General features: G+C 41.6%; 1 protein-coding gene across 1 annotated transcript in view; it reads left to right on the top strand.

The window, feature by feature from the left end:
- The window catches only part of mettl15 (methyltransferase 15, mitochondrial 12S rRNA N4-cytidine), a 49,772-nt gene that overhangs the window by 14,060 nt on the left and 12,456 nt on the right, over positions 1–23,256 (top strand). Inside the window, exon 2 of the mRNA XM_069662163.1 lies at positions 14,404–14,540. Within this exon, the coding sequence (XP_069518264.1) occupies positions 14,404–14,540 (137 nt within the window). The remainder of the gene's footprint in view (positions 1–14,403; positions 14,541–23,256) is intronic.

The following is a 23,256-nucleotide window of genomic DNA, read 5'->3' on the forward strand; positions in this document are numbered from 1 at the left end:
GGTAAATAAAAATGCCATTAACACGGGTTTGACGAGCAGATTGTTCCTTAATAATGTGATTAACTTACAGTGCAGATGATAATCCCTTACATCCGGGATATTTTGGTCATGCACTTGCACCAAATTCCACTGAAAGACATTTTCTAATGCCCCAAAAATGATTATAAAGTTGCAACTTTGCAACAAAAAATCATCTATCCCTTTGCACAGAATGCAAGCAGCCTATAAAATGGTTGAGGGAGTAATCGTTGCCTCGGGTTGCCCACGTATAGTAAATATTGAGTTATTGGCTCATAGTTTCTGAGAAGATACAAGTGCCTGCTATCCGTGTTCCTCCAGGGATCTCCTCAGCTCCACCATGGCGTAAGAGCAGGTCTCAGGACTCCTCCAAGTGGGCGGATGCTTGACATGGGCTTTATGAGCTTTATGTAGAGGAGGACAGTGAAGGGGGTTTTCCTCTTTGCTGCCAGGCGTTTATTGAAAAGTAAAACAAATGTAGCTGTAGAACAGAAGCAGAGCTGGCAGGAATTACCTGAAAGTGCCTGTTAGAAAATAAAGAGAACATAAAGAAGAGGATAGAAGGAAAGAAGGGAGAGAGGAAGGAAATGTGGGGTCGAGGTTGTTTAGATCTTTACAGATTAAAATTGGTGTGGGTGTTGTAACTGTCACTGTTAATTCAGGCGGATATAATGCAAAATTACTCCACAATTAAGCAACACATCAGGGAAGAGAAGGTGCGAGTGAGGAAGTTGTGTTTTAAAGGCAGTGGTAACATCCAGGAAGACCTCCAGGAATTTGGTTAACGTGGCACAATACATCTTAATGTCTTCCACTTAAGCGAAATAATCTGAGGCTACAAAGTGAGATAAAGCAATAGTTTTAAACGCAATCACTGCAGTAAGACAAACAACCGGCCAACAGTCCATTCAATAAGGACTCATTAGGGCCTCAAGCTTGGCATCCTCCTTCAGCGACTGTGACCCCAAATAGAGATAAAGTGATGCATGAGCAGGCCTCTGAACTTTAATTCCACCGCTATGTCACCAACATTCCTGCTTACTTATTTTGACAGGTTTTTTTTTTAGACTACTGCCCTTGTGTAGAGATTTATATAATTATTTGTGTTGATGCTTTCTTTAGCATTTCAGGTTCAGTTCCTCCAAAACAGAACCAAACATTTGGTATATTCCTCAAGTGGTTACCGGCCAGAGTTTGATGTCTTCGTTTTGCTGATATGTTTCTCCGAGGTTCCTGCTGCCAACACCATTACAGCTGAGATGATTGGTATTTCTGTTGTGGTGTCCATTCCCACTGCCTCCTGCCTTTGCAGTAATGCAATGTGATACAGTCACACCCACAGGCAAATGTTTTTGGACACTAGTTCACCCAACCTAAGGGACAGTTTAGCAGAATCCTCCGACAGATCCCATGTCCCTGGGTGTCCCAGGATCAGCACCTCGGACAGCGATCACGACACAATTTGCGTACAAAATGTTAGAATTGATTCACCTGAGCCGACAGCAAGAGGATTGATTTGATAATCTTGAACCTTTACCGCTGCTGATTATGTTATTAATTTATCAGGCAGGTTGTCAGTTCACCATAGTGTGGTTGTTATCCAGGACTTTACAGACAAATGACGTCACATTACCAGAGCCTCTGCTCATGCCCGAATTGGAAAATAAAAGCACAAGAGAAATAAATATTTATTTTTTTGCTTTTGCCTTTATGCCACTTTACAAAAAGAGCAGGTCTAGACCGACTCTTTGTTATGTTATTTAAAGAGAGGCCCAACATGAATCACCATGAGTAGCACTTAGCAATATTCAGCACATTGGCAAGGAACAACTTCCTTTTAACAGGCAGAAACCTCGAGCAGAACCAGACTCATGTTGAACAGCCATCTGCCTCGACTGGACGGGCCGAAAAATGGGATAGAAGGAAATGCAGGAAAGAGACAGGCAAAGAGAGCAACAACAACATATGTTCTTGTTACATCAACAACAACAGGTAATACATACTTATGGTTACAATGCCAACAATAGTGGTACACTAGTGTGAAAATTTGCAAAAAAAAATTAGCGAGAGAGTCATTTGGAATGACAGTGCATGTCATTCCAAATGACTCTCGCGTCGAGGACTATAGCCTCTGTACATGGGGCGTCTTTTCTACCGACGAAGCTAAACCAGCGCCCTAGTTATAAAAAAAAAAGCTGTAAGCAGGTCTCATTAAGTTAAATTTCCCAGCTACTCTAGCTTTCGACCTATGATAGCTAGCTTTTCTTGCAATAAAATACATCTATCCTCTATTTTTCATATTTGTTTATAGGGGTAGACATGCTATCTCCTGCCTCATTCATGGCAGTTTCCACTCCTGCTTATTGTTTCCGATCCCCAGTGGCCAGCGAATCCGCCACACATACATGTAGTGCCTTTTAATTCAAGTAGAAGCTGGCAGCACTCGTTAAGCTATTGAAAATGAGAAAGGTCATATTGACATGTATATGTTGCACCCTCTGACACAGTCACCGGTCAGTGTATATTCCCTTCTCCTGCATCACAACTTAGCCTTCACTCTCCTCCACTATAACACAACCTTTATGCTGCAGAAAGATGCCTTTGTATAAGCAAGGAAAAACACTTAGAGGTGTCTTGAGCAAGAAAATAACAGACTCAGCGGTGGAGACTGCTCCATTCTTTACGCTCTGTTAATGTGTTATTTCATGCGGCTTCTGGAGACCTTGACAATGTTTATTTACCCATATATCATATATTATATTAAACCATTGATGAACCTCTTTCTCATTAAACACAGTTAATAAGCTCCTTTATTTCTTTTTGATTTTTTATTAATGTTTCCTGAGGTGACACCAGAAGGAACGTAAAGCCGTGCCTATGTGTTTCGTAACGGCCCCAATTGAGCCTGAAATTTGCTATATATGGTGTTTGGAGACACCATGACAAACTGGTGTGACTCGCCAGCTTCCTGAAATTGTTTAGATAGTTTTCCAGTATGTCCTCGGCCTTGTGCTACACTGGGAGCACACACATCCGTGGACCAATAGCCTTTGTCGTGTCGCAGCCAATCCAAAAAAGGGAAGTCTCTAGAAAAAGGCGAGACAGTAGTCAACAGTAATCCTCAGAAGTTACAGATATTTTATTTTACAAGTTAGATACATCAAAACTTTAATATTGTGTATTTCAGTGTCGGTGGCTGACATTTACAGTCCCATTTTTACAGTGTAAACACCGTCTGAGTGCTTATGACTGTGACTTATATGATATGTATTTACTACTAGTCTGTGTTAGTCTGCAGCTCTGTTTCCCAGACTCATCCTCCTCAGGGGAAGGTGTCTGGCGTGCAGTTGTAACTTTCTGTTGCTTCCTTTAACTCTAAAAGGCGAGCAGCGCTTGTGATTGAAGATTTCGTGCAGACTTTTAAGGATTTAAATCGTCAAAGTTGTGATAATTTAATTATCAAAGTAGTGACAAATGGGGTTTTGTATTGCCTTTAACTGTGGCATTAAATTCCTTGCTGAATGCTTAATTGCTGTGACAATACAAGCAATCTGATATCTTCCTGGTGGCGTGAATCATTAAATTAATCCTCTAAATGAGTCTAAGCTTCTCCGTAATGTGTGTGAACATGTCAGCAGGTTTATATAGCAGCCCTGTATGTAGCATCGTGCCCTCATTAGGTTTAGTTTGATCTCCAGGAGTGTTCACCTTTGTCGGCCTTGTTGTTCTACCTGTGCGTACATGCTGGCAGTGGTGGGAGTATTTCATGAAAAAACAAACAGTCGCTGCTTGTTTAAAAGAGGTGAACAAAGACAGCGCCGTGACTGGCACTGGGATAAAAACAAAAGGACAAAGAAGAAGAATAAATATGTAATTTGTAGGTGGACTTAAGTAAGGCTTTAAGTCATCCTCCCTGAACCTCTTTAGAAGCTGCAGAGAGCTTCGTGAGGGTGAAGAGGAGAATCTAGGTCCCATCTAGGTGCAACAAGTATGACTAACGTTATATGCATATAGTCTTATATATGTAGCTATGACTCAAAAGTTGATTCACATACAGAAATAAGTAATACAATTATTGATTTAAAAAGATTTAGATTTCTATTTGTGTTGTATTTCTTTAGATTTTTAAACTCACTTTCCTATTAGTCCTGCACAAGCACAGCTTTAATCATACGTCACCGACAACTAGCACAAAAACATTCACCAGACTGAAGTTCATCCTTTGGGGACCGTGAACACCAGCTTCAAATTTTGTGGGAATAAATCAAGTGCTGGAGGACTGAGGGACTATAGCCTAAAACATAAGTCTTGTAGCCGCATGCTTTGCATAGCTATAAATTCATATTGCAGACACTAGACATAAACAGACCTGTTGTATGATCTCTTTGTGCCCTCTCATAACTAAACAACCCCAGACACTTCCAGGAGAGAAGTATGGAGCTGTCAGAGAGCCCTCCTGAACACTTATACCCCTCTCCCACCAAAATCAGCGTGTTTTTCAGATCCGCTAATAAATACCTTTGATAATCAGCATGGAGGCCAGTGAAGATGTTACAGTGGTTAGGTCTTTATTGTATCTATTACTCCGCCGACAAGTTTGGAACGATGTTCTAGCGCTGCCTGGATGTAGACGGGCGTAACTTGTAGCATCGAGCCAGAAAGGGGCGGAGATTAGTGCGTCAAGGCGGGTTTTGTGTTCCCATCAATGTCGATCGGAGCCAAGGTGATAATTACCCGTGTCAACTGCAGAGTCTTAGTCATAGCCTGGGTCTGAATGCCGATTGCAACCTTTCCCATTAAGCAAAAAAGCCAGGTGGAAAAGGGCTATAGTGGCTCATTTTGCACTTTTGACACCCAAAATCTGTAAACAAAGCCCCAGACAGAAATGGTTTTAAAGATGATGTTTTTGGCATTTGCCTGTATTAGATGGTGGACATTGGACAGAGTCAGAAATGAGGGAAGAGAGAGCAAGGCTGACATGCAGTTGGGGTTGCTGCATCGAGGACTGAGCCCGTATGCAGCAAAGGCCTTTAACTCCTGAGCTAAACCGGCGCCCAATAAATGGTGTCCTTATTTTAACATTGGTTCTTATACAAAGATAAGTGAAAAAAGAAATAAGCTCATAACACTAGGATAATATAATGACTTGAAGTTTCTTATGTGAGCTCTAACAACACTAACTGTAACAGCTGGTTCTCTTTTTTCCCCTCTTCAAATTCCCATAATTAATTTCTGTCTCTCATTAGCACACGCAGCATTTGAACATCAGGGGACACTTCAAAAAAAGTCATATTAAAACATTTTTATGTATTTCGCAGACTCTCAGAAAGGCCGACCCATTTTCATCCCTAAGTGCCCCTGATAGGACTTGTTGATCTCTCTTCAGGACGTCTGGAAGTGACCTACAAGCTTCGGTCGGCGGTTTTGTGGGCAAACGGTGTCTTAGCGCGTGTAGACATGTCCTGTCTTAACTAGCTCAAATACCTTTTCAGGAGCCTTTATTTACACTTGTGCCAAAAGAGTGCAAACGGCACTGAGCAGACGAGGAATGAAAGTATTTGTTGCAACTCTGCAGCATTCCTTTGACAAAAGAGAGATTATCTTAACATACAGAGACACATTTGGAAGGAGCCCTCAGGCAGTGAGTTTTGTCAACATTTCTGTGCTCCTGTATCACTTCTTCAGTCAGTCACTCATTCACTCACTCTCTCCTGCTTACCCTCAGAGATACGGGTGGTAGCTTTAGCACACTTTGAATTCAGTTAATTGAGGCAAAACGCTGCATGCATCCCAGACATCCCTGATCGCCGCCAACATAATCTATTGACAGAGTAATTGCAGGAAGCTTTCATGCCTTTTGAGTTTGTCTGCTCTCACTAGCCATCTGTTTTGTGCACCCCACCCCCACCTCGGCCTCCTACCTACGAGACACTGAATGCAGAATGTACACAGCGTCTATAAGTTTGAACTTATTTGCACTGTTTTAAAGTGAATATGAAATCAAGTTAGCTGTAAAGAAACAGACCTGAATATGCAATAAAGTTGGTGTAACCTCGTCTCCCTCTCCCACTTTCTCGGCTCATGGTTGCGGCAGATGGCTGTTCACCATAAGTCTGGTTCTGCTCAGGGGTTCTGCCTGTTAAAGGTTTTGCATGCCAGTGTTCAAGTAATCATCTTGAAGATCTCAGTTTCGTTCTCTTTGGCGGCATCTATGGTGATAAACGTTAATTGCGGTAGCACACTTCCCAGATATCCAGACAGTGTTGCATGTGTGACGTCCACGGTTGGCTCCGGTTGTAACTCTTGATTTTCCTCGCTGACGGTCGCTTTCCTTCATAGACTGTTTGCCTTCATCTGAGCGTCGAATTTGTTACTTTTTCTTTGGATTTTCACCTATTTTTGAAGTTGTATCTGTAGTCATCAAATTTTCTTTGTTTGTTCAGCCATAGTAGATTACTGTCTACTCGCAACACTTGCAGAGAGCGGAAAAGCAGCTGCTTCCGCCTACCCTCTCTGGCAGACCAACCACTGCTGGCTGATGGAAAACACGTCACTAACTGGGCGCCGCTTATGAGTTTTTCTGCGGAAGTCGCCACAGACACCCGGTCCGTAATACTGCAAATGCAAAGGCTTTCATCAGTGGGCCATAGGCTCAATCACCATTGTGTTACCTCATTGGGCGATAGATAGTGACTTAACAGACATTTATTTAAATGAAAATCTTCAAGATTATTACTTTAAGTACTTGCTCATGATGGGTTAATGTCGGGTACAATGAGTAAGGCCTAGACGTGCTCTTTATGAAAAGTCTCATTAGCTGACTTTTGTTATTTGGCGCTGTATAAATAAAGATCGATTATTCAATCCTCAAATCATCTTGGTATAGTTTGAGCATAAAGCAAGTTTAAATGTGAGATTAACATAGAGTGAAGTGCACAAATGCACCATCCATGCAGACTCTTCTCTCCTCGATCCAGCTGATAAAACCACCACCATTCCCCTAAAGACAACCTTCAACTTCGTCTCTTCATACCCTGCTCTCATGCTGCAAACCGGCTAAAATGTGTGGGCACTTGTGTCTCGCCATGAACTTTGTGTGACAGAGAAAGAAATGCAAACCGGTTACCTCCACTCTTGCCATGGCAACGGACGCGACAAGAAAAGCGATCCTGTACCTGTGTATCTGTCTCCCTAATGGTCTGTGTGTTAGCGTAACAAGATCTGTAAAAACTCCCCTCAATGACATTTTAGATCCCCCACTGTAACTGACCTGGGCTGGGGAGTCACAAGTAGGATTTAGGTGAGTACTCTGCCTTCTCTCAGGTTCCTGTTCCCCTTTTCCTAATGAATTCAAGCAGAAGACGACTTCAGATGAGGCCCCTTTTTTCCATACAGGCAGGATATTATTTACTGCTTTATCAGCTGCGTTATGTTCGAAAATCTCATTGATGCAAAAATGATACTTTTCCTACATCTTTTGTATTTGTTTCATCTCTTTAAAAAGATGCTCTCACCCTGTTTTTTTTATTTATTTAACATACCCAACAGTGGAAGATGTGTTTACCTTCTCTGCTTAGGAAGAGAAGCTCACATAGAGGATCCTGTGGGGTGAAGTGTCCTGCATTATAGCACCTTGCAGCCTCTGACTGCACCACTCGGACCACTCCTAACTCTCCTATTCCCTCTGCTGGGAAAGGCAGATATTACACACACCCTAAACTAAGTCCAAAAACACAACACTACAGTAATTACTTTTTTTTTTTTTTTTTTTTTCAATCAGCTGCTTTGCTTCTGGGAAGGCCCGGTCTAGGTGAGAGCCTCGCCACCGCTCCTCAGTATGAAATATCAATGGGGATGACTCACTCCCCGAGTTTGGTGTCAATCATCATCGCAAAATGCCAACCCCATTATCGCAAAGAATCTTTTCAAGAAGTTGTTTTGTCCATCTGGTGGCAGAAGCAGCAGGCTTTTTTTGGAGAAAGGAGGAGGGCTTTTGAAGGAGCTTGTTTTCACTCGGGGTGACTAATGTAGATTTTTTTTAATTAACCTTATACGTGACCTTGTAAACATCCTATTCTCCAGTTTGGGTTGCAAACACTTAATTCTTGCAGCTTCATTCATGTGGAGTGCGTTTGTGAGTCAGTGAAGGGGGTGAAACTTGTGCCGAACCTCATAGAGATTTAAAGCGTGTGTGCAGCAGTGATAAATATATAAATGTGAATAAACATGCAGTATTTATATTTCCTACCAAACACCTCTAAGAATATTGAGCATCAGTGTCAGTCTCTTCTGTCATGATACATAAAAAAGCTTTACCTTCTGTTCCCTTGGCCTCAGCCCCCTCACAATGTGACTAAATATTGTTGTGAAAATTGCTGCAAACTCCAACAGAGCCCCAGTTTGTCTCCAGGTTGCTTGTGTCGACTGTTTGGGGGTAAAAGCCAGCCTACTTTGCTGTTTGTGTTTCTGTTTTCCTTTTCCTTTTTTTGTATTGAATAGCACAACAGGCAAGTTCATTATGCGTGTGACTCATCCCACTAGCCCACACCCCCTCCCCATCTGCTGCTGTGCGCTGGAAAGGAGAGGGAACCGCCATTGATCACTTCTTCCCTCACACATGCACGCACACACCCCACCTTCAACGTCACTATCGATCGACATGTTTAATGTTTTTTTGCAGGGAATAGCTGGCATTTCCTTTTTGTGTCATTTTACATCTGTTCCCGACCATTTGCTGACATTAGAACAAATCCAAGAGAAGAAAGGGGAGAAATAAAAAGTAAACCATAAAACATCCAATTATTCAAACAATCTCAGACTGTACTGTCAGTGCAGGGCTGTGATTTCTTTCTTCTTTAGCAGTCAGGAAATATATAAGTTAATCTGTCTGGACAGGAGATGTTTGTGTGGTTACTCACAAAAAAGATGCTGTGGCAGGTGTTTGACATTTCCTTGATAGGACATTTTCCCTTTGTCTTATGTTAGGATTAATAAATGGTGTGTGGCAGTGAACGCATGCTTTTAACACTGAACACTCGCATGCAATTAAAAGACTATTCTGAAGAAGTTTATTCACACATTTAGACACGTGATAATTCAGTTCAGCATAGAGGTAGCATCAGCTCATTCTCCACGTACTCATTACACAGCAGAGTGATCGCCTTCTCATTCATCTTTATAAGCAGATATTCCTTTATGGATAACTTAACTATCGGAGTAACCAAGAAATTCATCACAATAACAGAAAATGAATGTGTCCCTCCAAAATAAAAGAGGTGGCAGATAGCGTACAGGGAGATTACTGAATTTTCTGCAGCATATAATCGAGCTTGTATTGTTGTTATAGCTAATATGCACTCTTCCAATTTAGGCTTTGGCGGTACTAAGTTATTTTAGTTTATCAGGGTGTCTAGAAATCTGGTATGATGTTTAATGCAGTTAAAAAATCAGACACCTGTCTTTCTACGAATCTCATACAGAGAAACTGTATTGATTATTTGTATTGCGCCACCAGTGGACAGTCTTAGAACGAGCAAACTGAGCTGATAAAGGTGGCAACTGAAGCCGTTTTCCCACTGGTCAAAAAAACCGCAAACACCCGGCTTTTTTGCATAATGGAAAAGGCTACAGTCGGCATTCAGACCCGGGTCAAATGGCTCTGCAGTACCGATCGGCATTGATGGGAACATAAACCCTGTGTTAACATGCTAATCTCCGTCCCCCTTTCCAGCGCGATGCTATGCTGCATTGGTAACTTCTGCGACTCCTCGTCATCTCAGCTACAAATTCAACTCGTCTCCGTCCGAGCAACGCTCGAACATTGTTCCGAATTTGTTGGCGCCAAGTTTGATAAACAGACTGAATGAGTAACAGATACAAAAAAGACCTAACCACTGTAACATCTTCACTGTTTACTAACCCTGTCTCTAACCCTGACGGTGACGCAGCAGAAAAGAGACCGACAGGAGTATACTTCACTGGCAATGGGAAAAGGGACAATCGGCATTTATAAGTGGGTCTTTCTGTGTCTGAAAAATCTGCGTCAATGCGCTAAATTTAGGTGGAAAAGGGGTATGAGAGTGCTGCTAGTGCGCGATGGTCCGTGACAAAACCATCATAGCTTGTGCTTAAACAATTAGCTATAAACCTCATGAGCATATATAACCTTATGCTGAGATTACTTATTCCAACAACAACAGCAATTCATTAGTTGACACCCGACAACATCTCTGTTCAGCACACTGATGTGTTGTGGGCTTATTGCATATACAGGCAGTATATAGGCTGTAGATAAAGTGACCTCTTTCACCAGCAGCTCGGGTTTTACATTTGGTTTCTACTCAAATACCCTTTACCCCAGTGAAATATCAGGAAGGTATTAAAGATATAAATATATAATGACCATAAAATATGACAAACTTTATTTTTATAAAAACATATACAGAACACAGAGTAGAGAGAGTAGACTGTCCTTGGAACACTTCAAAATGCCGCCAGTGAGACTTAGTGTGCCTAAAAATATCTATAAATATATAAATAATAAAAAGGGTCAAGCACCCAGGCCAGCTCAGGCATTAGTAATGTAAGTAAGCACAAAGCTTGACCTGGTGCATTCACTCTTGAATTGGAGTGACCTATCTGTGGCCTGAAGTGGCTGTTTTGCTCGGGTAGTATGTGAGGTTTACCAGGCTACGAGTTGCTAAATGCTGCTTAGCAGTTTACAGGTGCAGTCTGATGATGTTGTTGAGAGTAGTGGAGTGGATGCTCCTCAAAGCACCAAACCAGGCTGTATGTTAAAGGTAATGGTTGATTAAATATTGCACATGTAAAAAGATAGTGGAACTGTTCTCAAATGGATACTCCCATCAGTCTTTGGCTGACGTTTGGCATCCATGTTTGTTGAGTTTTCAGGAGCTTCTTCCATAGTTGGCTTATATATGTTGTATCTTTTAGTGAAATATGTAGATGGAATTGAATTGTAATCAAGACAAGTCCAACACGGTATTACAATTTCTGCTAACAAATATCCCTGTTGAACCTCTGTGCTATAAAGTTTCCATGAAAAAAGCTGCTCCTGCTGCAGGGAACCAGACTGATGACAGCGGTGGGAGGAATCCAAAGTCAAACAAAGTTTCACTTTCAGGGAGTCATTTGATTTTCTGTTCATATAAAAAATATCTGTGACAACAGCTTGAACTGATGGCCCGCAATAACGATAATATCTCGATACAGCGATCCTGCGATAATTTATATATTACAAGACCATCATATAACGATACATCACGATATTTCTGATTAACTTCTCTGGCCAATTAATTTCTGTTCACGTTACCCTCATTCATGTCATAAGCACCCTGGGAGTCAGGAAGTAGTGAAGCGGTGAGTCAAAATCGCAGGTAAATCTGTTGAGAGCACCGTGTATTTGTAAATTAAAATATCAGTATTTGGCATCAGCCTATCGATCATTTTAATTCACTGCTCAGGACAGTGGCACATTGCGGTCAGGGTCTCCGTTAAAACAAATCTGTGCCGGGCCACATGTCCTGGAAGCTTTCAATGTTCCGGACAAATGGGTGAAATTACAGTCAAATATTATCTGCGTTTATTTAGCTTAAAAACAATTAATAGGCAGGCAATATCAAGGGCGTAGAATTGGGAAATTACTGAATCGTCCTGATCAATAATTTTGTCCAATACGCATAACTGTTGCACTTTCAACCTGCGGAGGAGTCATGCATGAGACAGCGATCACTCTGTCACTGTAAACAAGGACTCTGTCTTACGTTCAGTTCAGACACTAACCTGAAGTTTATACAGCAGAACAACGTGTCTCATGCTCAAATGACAACATTCTGCGCCGCGTCTGAGCTGTCCATATGCGTGTGCACTCTCTCTCTCGCTCCCTGAGGGAGTGCAGTTCGTTATACATACTAATATTAGTTAATATAAAGGGTTGGTGCTGCTGACGCGTCCTCGCCGGTAATTCCTTTGCCAAAATGACCAACCATAGTCCAGGTGGCTGGTTTAGCATATTCCTGAAGCGCTGAGGGGAAGGCGTTATAATCAGTCAGTGATACTTTTTTGTTGAACATATATTAATTTCACCAGCATTATGACCGGGAGATTTTTAATGTCGGACTTCAACAGATTTTACTGGTTTAAAAAAATGGCAATTACCAAATAACAGAAACCAGTACCGATATTTTGTCCCAATCCTCAGTAATATTGTATTTGCTATTCAAAGATAAATATTTTAAGGTTGAAACCTGAGCTATTGCGTTCACTTTCTCTTTTTTTTCTTTATTTATTAAGTATTTACAACAAACAGCAAAAGTACAGAGACATCATAAATAACAGTAACACCACCAACAACAAAAAAAGAAGAGGAAGAGAGAGCAAACAGAAGTGGGTTACTTTGAGTTATTATGTTGGGGTTGGGAAGATCTGGTTGAGATGGTATAAAGAGGAATCAGCTCTGAATGAACTGCAGGAAAAGAGACCAGGTGTTGTTGAATGGAACCAGATTGTCCCGTAGGGTCGATGTGAGCTTCTCTAGGTTGCAGTGGTCTGTTAGCAGATTCAGCCAGTGGTTTATTGATACTTTAGTTCTGTCTCTACAGTTGAGTAAAATAGTTTTCTTAGCCACCGTTAATGCTGTCAGGATGAACGTTTGTGGATGATCGCGAGAGATTGAGGGGGAGAGGGGGATGCTGAGGATCTCGGACAGCTCTCCCATGACCTCCGACCAAAACCGGTTAACTGCTGAGCAGAGCCAGAATGCATGGAAGTGGTGGTCTACTGCAGTGGGACATATTGTACAGGTGTTGCTGTCTGCGAGGCCCATAGGGTGCATTTTGTGAGTGGTGATGTGTACTCTGTGAATGAGTTGAGTTCTCGAGTTGTATGTCATGGAGAATGTATTGTTGTATATGGTTTGCCAACTGATGTCTGTATCCTTTATATTCAGATCGGTTATCCATTTGTGTGTTGGTATTGAGATAGTATTGTCATGGCGAGAAAAGAGTTGTGTGTATATATTTTAACGGCAAAGGATTTCAAATTCAAATTCTTAATAAGGATGCAACGTGGGTAAATTTCCCCACCAGTTAAAAAACTTGTGACACCACCGGTGTTACCGATTACACCGTACATTAAAAAAAAAAAGTCATTATTGATGCTCAATACCTGTAGAGTGCTTTAGGGCTAACCCGAATGCTTCCAAGCTTCAGTCGTTGCCATGGTAATCGACGGCAAAAATCAGAAGACGAGAAGATATAACACAGACCTGTGTGTTTCTCATGCTCTGTACCTGGCTCAATAAGGTCGCGACCTGTCTGTATTCCGCGCACTGTGAATGACACGAGCAGGAGCTGTAACCTGCGATCAGTTCATCATAGTGTATAATGTCACAGAGCATGGAGGACATAGACGTTTAATAACGTGGGTGTGTGTTACTCCGATCTTTCTGTCTGTCACTGTTAAAAGAGACTCCAGTCTGCTGTGTAGTTCATATATTTCACACAGAGCTGTAGAGGAGCATCAGGCTTCATGATCAAACTAAGTTGTATATCACGTCATCACTTAAGTCCGCGATCATCTGCTCCCTCCCCCTCTGTGCCCGTACTCTCCCCCTCTCAGCGCTGCGAGTCTGCGTCACAGTTTTTATTCGACTATATGATGTTTTTTAAAGTCGAATGAAGGTGAATGAGGCTCCTTGTATATTCATATTTCTACGCCCAAGAAAGGCAAAACGGCGGTGGGGGAGTTGTGCAATCGGTGGGTGCCTGAACACCGAGTAACACCGTGTAACACCGTGTAACACCGTGTAACACCGAGTAACAGGCTTTAAAAATGCAAAGGTAAGAGCAAAGAAACAACAAAAAAAGAACAGTTTAATCTCACTGTTGAGAAGAATGTGTTGCTTATTGAGCTCCATATTGTTAAGATTATTGTGTTTATATGTGATAACATTGCTTCGGAGCTGAACATCTATTGTATCACATGTTCACACATTCAGTTCATAGTTTGGGCTTTGCACAACTAGACTAGTTACTAAGAAACCAAAAAGTAAATTGTGCAACATTTATACCTCCCACAGCCTTTTTCATCAAACCAATCTTTTTTTAAGTGTTAGTTTAGTCTATCTTAAATTTACAGGCATTTCTGCAATTTTGAATAAATGTTTTAAGCTTTAATTTGACATCAAGTGATGGAATAAGACTGATTAAGAAAACTCTAATTTTAAGTTACTTGTCAGTGCATCACAGTGACTTAAACACTTTAATGACGAATTAACATGGCTAAGATAGGATGATGATGAATAGTTGTGTATATGGACTCCTGCTGTGAGAACAATGTGTTGTTTTCTTGCTCTCTCGCGTGTAGGTGGTCCTGGACATGACATTTGGAGGTGGTGGTCATACCAAAGCGATTCTGAATATGGTTCCTGAAGTCACCGTCCTGGCCTTAGACCGAGATCCAAACGCCATTTCTCTGGCCGAGCAGCTGGCCGAGGAGCACTCGTAAGTGATTTATTGAAACACATCAACCAGACCAAAACACAGGGTGAAGCTTACGTTATGTATAAGCTGTCTAGACAAATGTTTACACTATGTCATGTTCTTGCCATACATTTTTTTATTGTCATAGTCGACTGCTTGGCCACTGTGAGCAGTGTTTGGTTTGTGGTCATTATTTCTTCAAACGTACCGTAGGTGTGATATAGTATCGCAGTTCTCCCTGTGTTTCTCACTTCTTCGCCTGAGCCCGATCAAATGCTGCTCGCCGAGATACAGCCCCTGAGTTTCACCATCCAATCAAATCCAGTCCTCCGTCTTAACTTAAAGCTTTTCTCCCCCCACGCAAAGCTGGTGGGCCCCGGCATGTCATTTGTCAGAGTAAGGGCCCACGCCTGCAGTGTGAGGGAGATGCTGCCTCCCACGGAGGATCTATAAGATATGAGGAGGGGGGGGGGGGAGCTGGTAGAGAGAAGCCCGGAGAAGTTAAGAAGCAGATAGAGAGAGCGAGGAAAAAAAGAAAACATGAGAGCGAGAGAACAGGGAGACACGAGGACACAATGCCAGGGTGAGAGGGAGTGTGTGTGTGCATGAGCAAGGCGCGGGAGGATGAAAATGAGATGTTCCTAAGACCATGGCGTGGGAAGGAATCCTTTTACGTAGATTCTGGGGAAACCTCTCTCAAGGGAATCTGCCGGAGAAATGTGCCTGTGAGCAGGGAATGACAATTAAGAGAGAGAGAGAGAATGAGAACACTGTATTCTGTCAGCAGCAATATACCCCTGCTGTAAACTCCTCCACGCCTACTCCTGATGCAAGTTGAGAGAAGCTGGAGAAATCTAGCAATTAACCAATATTATTGGAAGCCTGAGTAAAAGACCCCGGCAGCCCACGCAGAGCATCCGCACAACAGGGTGAGAGGATTTTCTTTCTCCCCTGTACTCCCGTGTCCTCAGGAAAGTAAACTGTTGAGTGTCGGCGTGAACCTGAACCCAGTTTAACAGGTCAGGAAAAGGATCATTTCACCTCTGAACGTTTATTTAAAAGCCTCTCTGTTCCCTGAATGATATTCGCCGATGTCTTTAATAGGATTTGTCTCCTGCATGTTGAGCCGTGCTGTTCTCTGCTTTCACCATCCTTGTTGTTGCTATGACTTCCCCACACTTCGGCTCAGCAGTAGTTGTGCCCACAATAAGTTATAAATGTGAAAAGGCAGCAAGCATTATTGAAAAGCCAAGTCAGGTAAACATTGGAATTACACGTGTGCGTATGGCAGTCACACACGTACAGGTGTGATTTCAGATATGCTATGATAATTATAGTGTGTTCAAGTTTAATCTGTACATTTAGTTCTCTGTGGGCTGCTCAATTAGGACAAAAATCATAATCACGATCACTTTGGTAAATTTTGAGGTTATTCAGCCTGATCATTGATTCATCATCTTGGCTCAAGCTGAACTAAGATAAGATAAGATAATCCTGTATTTGTCCCACAACAGGGAAACAGTGTTACAGCAGCAAAGTGGATAGTGCAACATTACAATAAAGGGCATATAGAAATAAGTAAGTCAACAAGTGTATCCTAAAAATATGTACAGAGCTAGTAAGATAATGAGCAACAGACCAAATGAAAGTGTACCGCATGAATGAATGAACAAATGGACCAACTAGTCGTTACTTTGACTAGCAGGTTTACCCTGATATAAAACAATCTGACAAATGTACAATTGGTTAAGGATTTGGGCACTTTGGTGACAATCTAATCCAACTAAATTCTCATTACTTAAGATTATTGAGTGAATACAGTCGGTGATGGGGGAAGAGAGAGTGGGAATGACATACAGCAAAGGGCCGAGGGTCGGAGTTGAATCCGGGGCTGCGCGTCTGTTTATCCTGCAGCACTTTAACCGCTGAGCTAAACTGGTGCTCCTTAAATTCTATTTTTTTTTTCACAAATTCGAGCCTGACTCTGTTTTCACAAAAGCACTTTTCTTGGGAAAGGGTTTCTTTTGTTAAGCTTCGTCTGAACCGATCTGTAGCAAATGATGTATTCTTGTCCTATCTACAATATTCTCAGTCACAGTGAAGCTGTGTGAGTGGTAACTAGGAGCAGTTAACTTGCATCTGGGTTCATAATCTCTACATTTTTAGCTTTTTTATCCCTATAAACAAAAATCTGCATGCAAATGATGCAGTGCACAGAAAAGGAAGTCTAGGCTGGAAGTCGTAGAAGTGGCCGTCGCTCCTAGAGGCTATATTGTCGCCAGACTTTAGCCGATGGGTGCCAAGATTGACATGTTCATGACGATTTAATGAATATGCTAATTTAAACGTTTTTTAGGTGAATCCACTTACAATGGCTTGTAAAGATAAGCAATCTCTTTTTTATGGATGTAGCTAGTTGGCTAATAGCGCCAAACCCAACGTGTACATTGTTTAAGGTATCGGTGATTAATGAAATGTGATCCAGTGTGAATTCCAAAGGGAGTAACACATTCATTTTTATACTCTCAAAGAAGATAACACCTCTGGAAAGTTACAGCAGTTGCAAATATATTATCTTTTGTTCGACAATAGTGAGTAAAGCATTACAGGCCCGGGAACATCTGCTAGCATGAGTGTGATTGAAATGCATAGCTAGATGTTGCCAGGTGTAATTTAATTGCGTGGCGTAGATAGTTTAGCCCTGCCGGACTCTGCATTGCTCGACGCCGCCCAAAAGGCAGCTGTAATCCCGCCTACTGAACTTGATTAGTTGACTTTTTCAAAAGGCTTCAGGAACGACCTCAAAGTACTCAGCAAAGAATGTGTGCAGCTGAAGTTGTCGGGGCAAAACTTGAGACTGGGACACCGACACAACTTCATGAAGGGCTAAACAAGGTCTGTGTTTTCCCTCAGTGTGTGTGCTGTGGCTCAGAGAGGGATGATATTTTAGTAATGTCAACAAGCTGTTAAATGTTTTACATCTTTCTAAATCTTCAGCTGCAACAGTGACCTCATCAGCACTGTTAGCTTCTTGTGGCTGAACTGCACACTGCGTAAAATATCCCTTACTAGTACTTGGCTTAATTTAAGGTGACAAAATCAAGCTTAGTGTATTAGTCTTTGTGTTGTTCAGAACAACACTTAAGTGTCCCATTCGCTGAGTTCTAACTACCTGATTTGTAACCTAAATCAGTCAATCAATCACACATCACAGACGATATCCAGGGCAATGGATATTTCCATATTTGGAAACTCGGAACATTTTGTATCTCTTCTGAAAGGAGCCTTTGAACCAGGAAATAAGGATGTTAAAATAAAAGAGGAGAAGCAGCAGGGAAGCAGTTAACAGTTATTGACGACATTTCAAGGAGACGATGGCAAGGCCACCGAGGAGTTAGCAGCTATCAAGTCACAAATTCACATTTTCCTGTAGCTTTAACAGTAAATAAGCATGTCACAGGGAGGGTAGCACAAATTGACATCTGAACAGAAACTCATCTTTAAAGACAAGTGTGTGTGTCGGTCCTGTGTTTGTAGCCTCTTTTTTCCTTCTCTGGACTGTAGATATTTTCATCACTGCTCCCCTGCTGAAAGCAATCAATCAGCATCTTGTCTTAGGCTTCAGTGACGCAGGTAAAGGAACTGAGCAGGTCAACACGAGGGAATATTTCAGGCTTGATTTGTGAAGAGGCAGCATCGTGTTGAACGAGCGTGCGCTCAAACCGATGCTGCTCTGAACGTTCCTGATGTCCTCACTGAGTGTACTCTCATGCCAGATGGACAAGAACAAGTGAAAGCAGGAAAACATTCAGTGAGGGGATGGTGTGTGAGGAAATAGTGGAGTGTAGTCAAATATTATGTGTTATGTACAGTAAACAATGTCTTCATAGACCTTGGATATGGCAGTTTGACAAAAACACAAAAAGAACAGTAGAAGAAGGTCAACTATTGGAAATGTTACAGAGGCAGTGCCGGAAAATTTCAGTAAGTGGCCTTGTGCAAAGATTGTTTTGTCTTACAAGGACACTTCTAGCCTCATTATACTCTGTTGTGACATGTTTTGCACATGTTTTTACATACAAGTTAGAGCTGGTTTGAAAAAATGTGGTTTGTGAAGTGAAGATCATTTTAAATTGTAACAGGAAAATGACTGTCCTTTCTTCTTTGTGATTTGATGAGGATCATGAAAAGGATATTAGTTTTGCTTGTATTGGGCCATAAACCCAAACATCTAACATATTTATTGTTATAGGCCTAGTTATTTTGATCTGGTGATGGCGCTGTATTGAGGTAATCACAAGACCTTTTTACACTGCGGTTCCGCCACAGCCCTGTAACAAAGCTCCACCGTCATGCAGCCTTTGCCATTTTACAATGGACCAAGCAACTCTGGCATAAAGCCGCCCCAGTGTGTGTTTTTAGTACATTGTGTTCCGGCGATGCGGAAGCAAATGTGCTTCACACGCACACACTGCGCTGTGCCGCCCTGCCAGCTCCGCTCTTTACACTGACACTGATTTCACCTTCTCTGTTTCGCACTACCTCTGATGCCGGGCTGGAGGTGTAACGACTTTACCCCACCATTCCGCCTCACTGCGTTTTACACAATAGACGGAACGTAACAGAGGTGTAATAAAGTCCTGAATATTTACTGTTGTTGAGGCAACCACCGAATCATTAGCTTTCATCAACCTAACCGTTATTTTGTAAACTGACAGATCTGTTCCCATTTATTTTGGCTAGCTAAAATGCTTAGCTTTGTGTTCAATAGATAAGTTATATCTGCGGCACTGAGGTCGGGTGCTTTTCTGCTTTGAGTTTAATTTTTTTTCCCAAAAACGCGAGGCGCACAGAGCGGAAAAACACAAGGTGCTCAGCAACGCAAAAGCGGCGCGCATAAAGCTTCCTTAAAACTACAAAAAAGCCGCCCCCAGCTGCGCCCTGTCTGACCGGGACCTGATGCCGCCTTGAACTGGTAGTGTATAAGGGGTTACAGTTTATCCCGTAGAGAACATGAGTATAGTCATCCTTCTAATAGTTGAGCCATGTTGCTAAAAATAACACATTTTCTGAACATCTGTATCAAAGTTTGGGGCCGTCCATCATCGTGTTTTCAAGTCGAAAAATGTTCAAAATAGTAGCAGTCTGTACTGTGATGGTCCAACGTCCGACACTATCAAAGCTGCTAGCATGTCTAAAAAATCTGATGAGATGTTAAATGTTGGTTAGACTATATTTAAACTCTTTGTTTTACAGTACGCAGTTTCCTCACTAAAACCCAGATGACTGGGTGAGTTATTCTAAGTGCTTTTCTTCACCATTGACTTCCAGTAGTATCATCAGCACTGGCTCTGAATCGTTGTCACTGGCATTTCACGTGTCCCGTGATTCAGCCTCTGTGTGAGCTTTGGGAGAATCAGATCCAGCGAGATGCCAGAATAACACAAATTTGCATGATGTCAATGTTGTGGGGTGCTACGACTATAAATAGCTCAGATCTCTTAAGCAATTATGAGCCCACACTTGGACCTCAGCACATACACTACTGAAACTTGTCCTCTTTAATAATATAAGACCTTACATAAGGCATTTATATCTCCAACTCTGTGTCTAAGCCACATAAAGAAGTTAATAATTTAGAAATGTTATGTAACTGTTTTGCATATTTTTAAATCCTTCAGTAGCTTACAAAAAAAACATGTAGAAGAAGTCACTGTGTGTAGTGGAAGGTGTGTTGATCACCTGTGTGTGGGCGGCCACACAGACTTCAGAATTTAAATTTCAAATGATTAAAAAGTAAATTGCTTAAAACATTTAAATTTAGTTTAAATGCACTTTATTACCAGCCTCTGGATCACATGACAGCGATTCAGTGTTGTACAGTAGCTAGCTATTAATATGTGACTTTTATTGAAATCAATAATAGAAAAATCAATAAGAAATAAATCAATTTATGTGTAAAATGATTCTTACAAATACAATAAGAAGGCAGAAAAGGTTCTTTATTACAATATTGATTTGTTTCCATCCAATCATTTTCACGTCTCCCCATCCATACACAATAAACGGGCAGGGTTGAGACCATACACTGTGTTAATAGTGGATGTAGCCGCCTTGAAGTCACACATTGGTTTGTCGACTGCCATTTTGAAGCCTCAAGTTTGGCATTTTGGTCGCCAAGTGAGATGCTACATGTGGTGGTAGCTAACCAGTGTTGTTTATTTATCAGACAAAAGGAGCTCAGAAAGTGTGTGGACTCTTACACTCTTAATTGCATGCTAACAAGTGATAACATATAAATGAAATAATACCAGAATTTCAACCAATAAGGGAGCTGGAGCTACTTTGACGGCGATTACTATGTACCACAGAGCAAGCCATATTGTTGTCCAAAAATAAATCCCCAAAAGGCACGAAAGACACAAAGGTTTTATGACGGGAATTAGCTTAGGTGACACCTAGCAGACAGCTAGCAACACCAACCCCACCCTGATTATGCATTACTTTTAGCCTCTATATCATTTTAACAGGTGAGTTATATGTAAATTCACCCCCCGTGCAGTCATAGAGAAATTGGTTAAAAATACTAAAACACACCAGGCTGAAAACATATTTCTGCTGTATAGTTTGGCGTTTTAACATGGGGCCTAAAGGGGATTGACCCCCTTTTGGAGCCAGCCTCAAGTGGACACTTGAGGAACTGCATGTTTTTGCGCTTCCACAGTGGCTATATTTCTCAGCCCCGGTGGTTCCTGCTTGTTTGAGACACTGCTTCTCCACTTTGGAGGTACAAAGGTCCAGGGTTCATTGGGCCAAGTCATGCTTGTCAAAAGTGTATAATGCATACATGTAGCAATACTTAACTCCTCCCACAGCTGCTTTAGAATAAACCTAAGAGGTCCCACTCAGTGTGAAGCTAAACTTTTGCCAGACGCGCTGCTCTCAACCCTCTTCTTCCAGTTAGCTTGTTGGCTGCTGTTGACAGCACCACAAAAATGTGTCTTGTCTGCATTTACACCGAAAAGGTACTTCACATAAACCAGCTCACATTCTTCAATTCTTTCAAAGAGTAATAAAACGAGGAATTATATTGTGCAGCCCGGACTTGTGTAACCATCATTGGAAAGCTTGTGGCTTCCCTAGCTGGCGCTGCCCACCATTGAGCTCTGTGCCTTCTCTCCCTGTGGTCGTTCCCCACCTCTGCTGAACCCTTCAGCCACCACTAGATGAGCAACTCATTCACTGCAAGGGGGGGAATGGTTAGCTGCTAGCTTATAATGCTATTTATTATCTGTGCACAGGCATCTTTTTTATCACTGAAAATATCAATATACATTTCAATGACAGCAGCAACAATAAACCAGGCTGCAGCGCTTGGCACAAGTACAGAACAAATGGCACCCTTAAGCAGATTTATGGTGGGTTGAAAAGTATTTTGTCTGTTAAATTTATTTCATTTTTCCAGCCTTTGGCAAATAGTCCAAAATATTTAACTTAGAATCTTGATTTGGGGGAGCCGTTTTCAGTATAAAAAACACCTCTGATAATTTTTCTGCTACCTGTGCGGCACCAAACTGAAGACCATGTTAGCAACTAGCTTTGACGCTACAACAAAATCATCATCAGCACAACACTGCTCGATATTCTATGAGTAGAGAAAATGCATAAAATGTTTTCAAAAAACCAAGTTTGTTCGGACACTTTGCGTTGCGTAATAAAGATTATTAATTGGCGATGGTGGGTAGAGTGTTATTGAGGAGGCTTTACCAGAGAGGGATTGCGCAGGTGATGGGAGAAAACAACAAAGCCTTTACTATGGATTTTTCAACAAATCAATCAGTGAGCAGGATAGTGAATAACAACAGCAAAGCAAAGGGAGGCCCTGGCAGCGTGGGTGAGATGCTCCCTTGCCATTTTGTCTTCAGTGAGTTTTTGAAATAGAGGACCTGCCAATTTGTTGTTTCCTGGAATGCCTCTAGTTAATCTCGAGAAAGGAGGAGTCATCGTTGTGGTTACAAGAGGAGCAAGTTTCAAACTGTGTAAAATATCTTTATTTTGTCTGATGCTGCTTTTTGGTATTGATATTGTACTCTTATCGAATCGCCTTCTTTATCTTGTGTAGAAAATAAGTACACGCAATCATGTTTTTTTTCAAATTATAGCCATTACGGATGTAAAATTTCTGCTGCTGTTTTGGTACAAATAAAGTACACTTAACCAAAACTATAGAAGAGCAATAGAGCAACAGCTACTTTGAAGTTAATGGTAATAGACACCTTTACATGGCCCATGTACAAATGGAGGGTAAAACATTAAACAGTAGTTTGTGTGATGAGCGTTGACTAACGTATGTGGTCTAGTTCATGATATGCATACATTTAAATCCACAAGCCCTCCCGTCCAGATGAACGTTCATGTGTTGAAAGCAGTGACTCAATCGCTGTGCACAGGTTGCTTCAAAGATGGAGGACACATCAGATTGAATGAAGCATTTCAAAATGTATTGCATACATTTAAAAGCAGAAGCTTATACAGTATTAGTTTAATAGGAAGAAGAGCATCAGATCACCATAGCTTGCCAATGCTAATTTGTTAACGCTATGGATACAAATTATTTTGGCTGTTAGAGCGATGGATACAGTAGAAAAATATTTGTTAAAATAGATATCCATTCATTATCTATACCGCTTATCCTGTTCAGGGTCGCAGGGGGCTGGAGCCTATCCCAGCTGTCATT

The sequence above is a fragment of the Semicossyphus pulcher genome, unplaced genomic scaffold (assembly GCF_022749685.1).
Source record: "Semicossyphus pulcher isolate SPU_LCO1_2020_fin unplaced genomic scaffold, fSemPul1.0.p SCAF_1, whole genome shotgun sequence".
Lineage (NCBI taxonomy): Eukaryota > Metazoa > Chordata > Actinopteri > Labriformes > Labridae > Semicossyphus > Semicossyphus pulcher.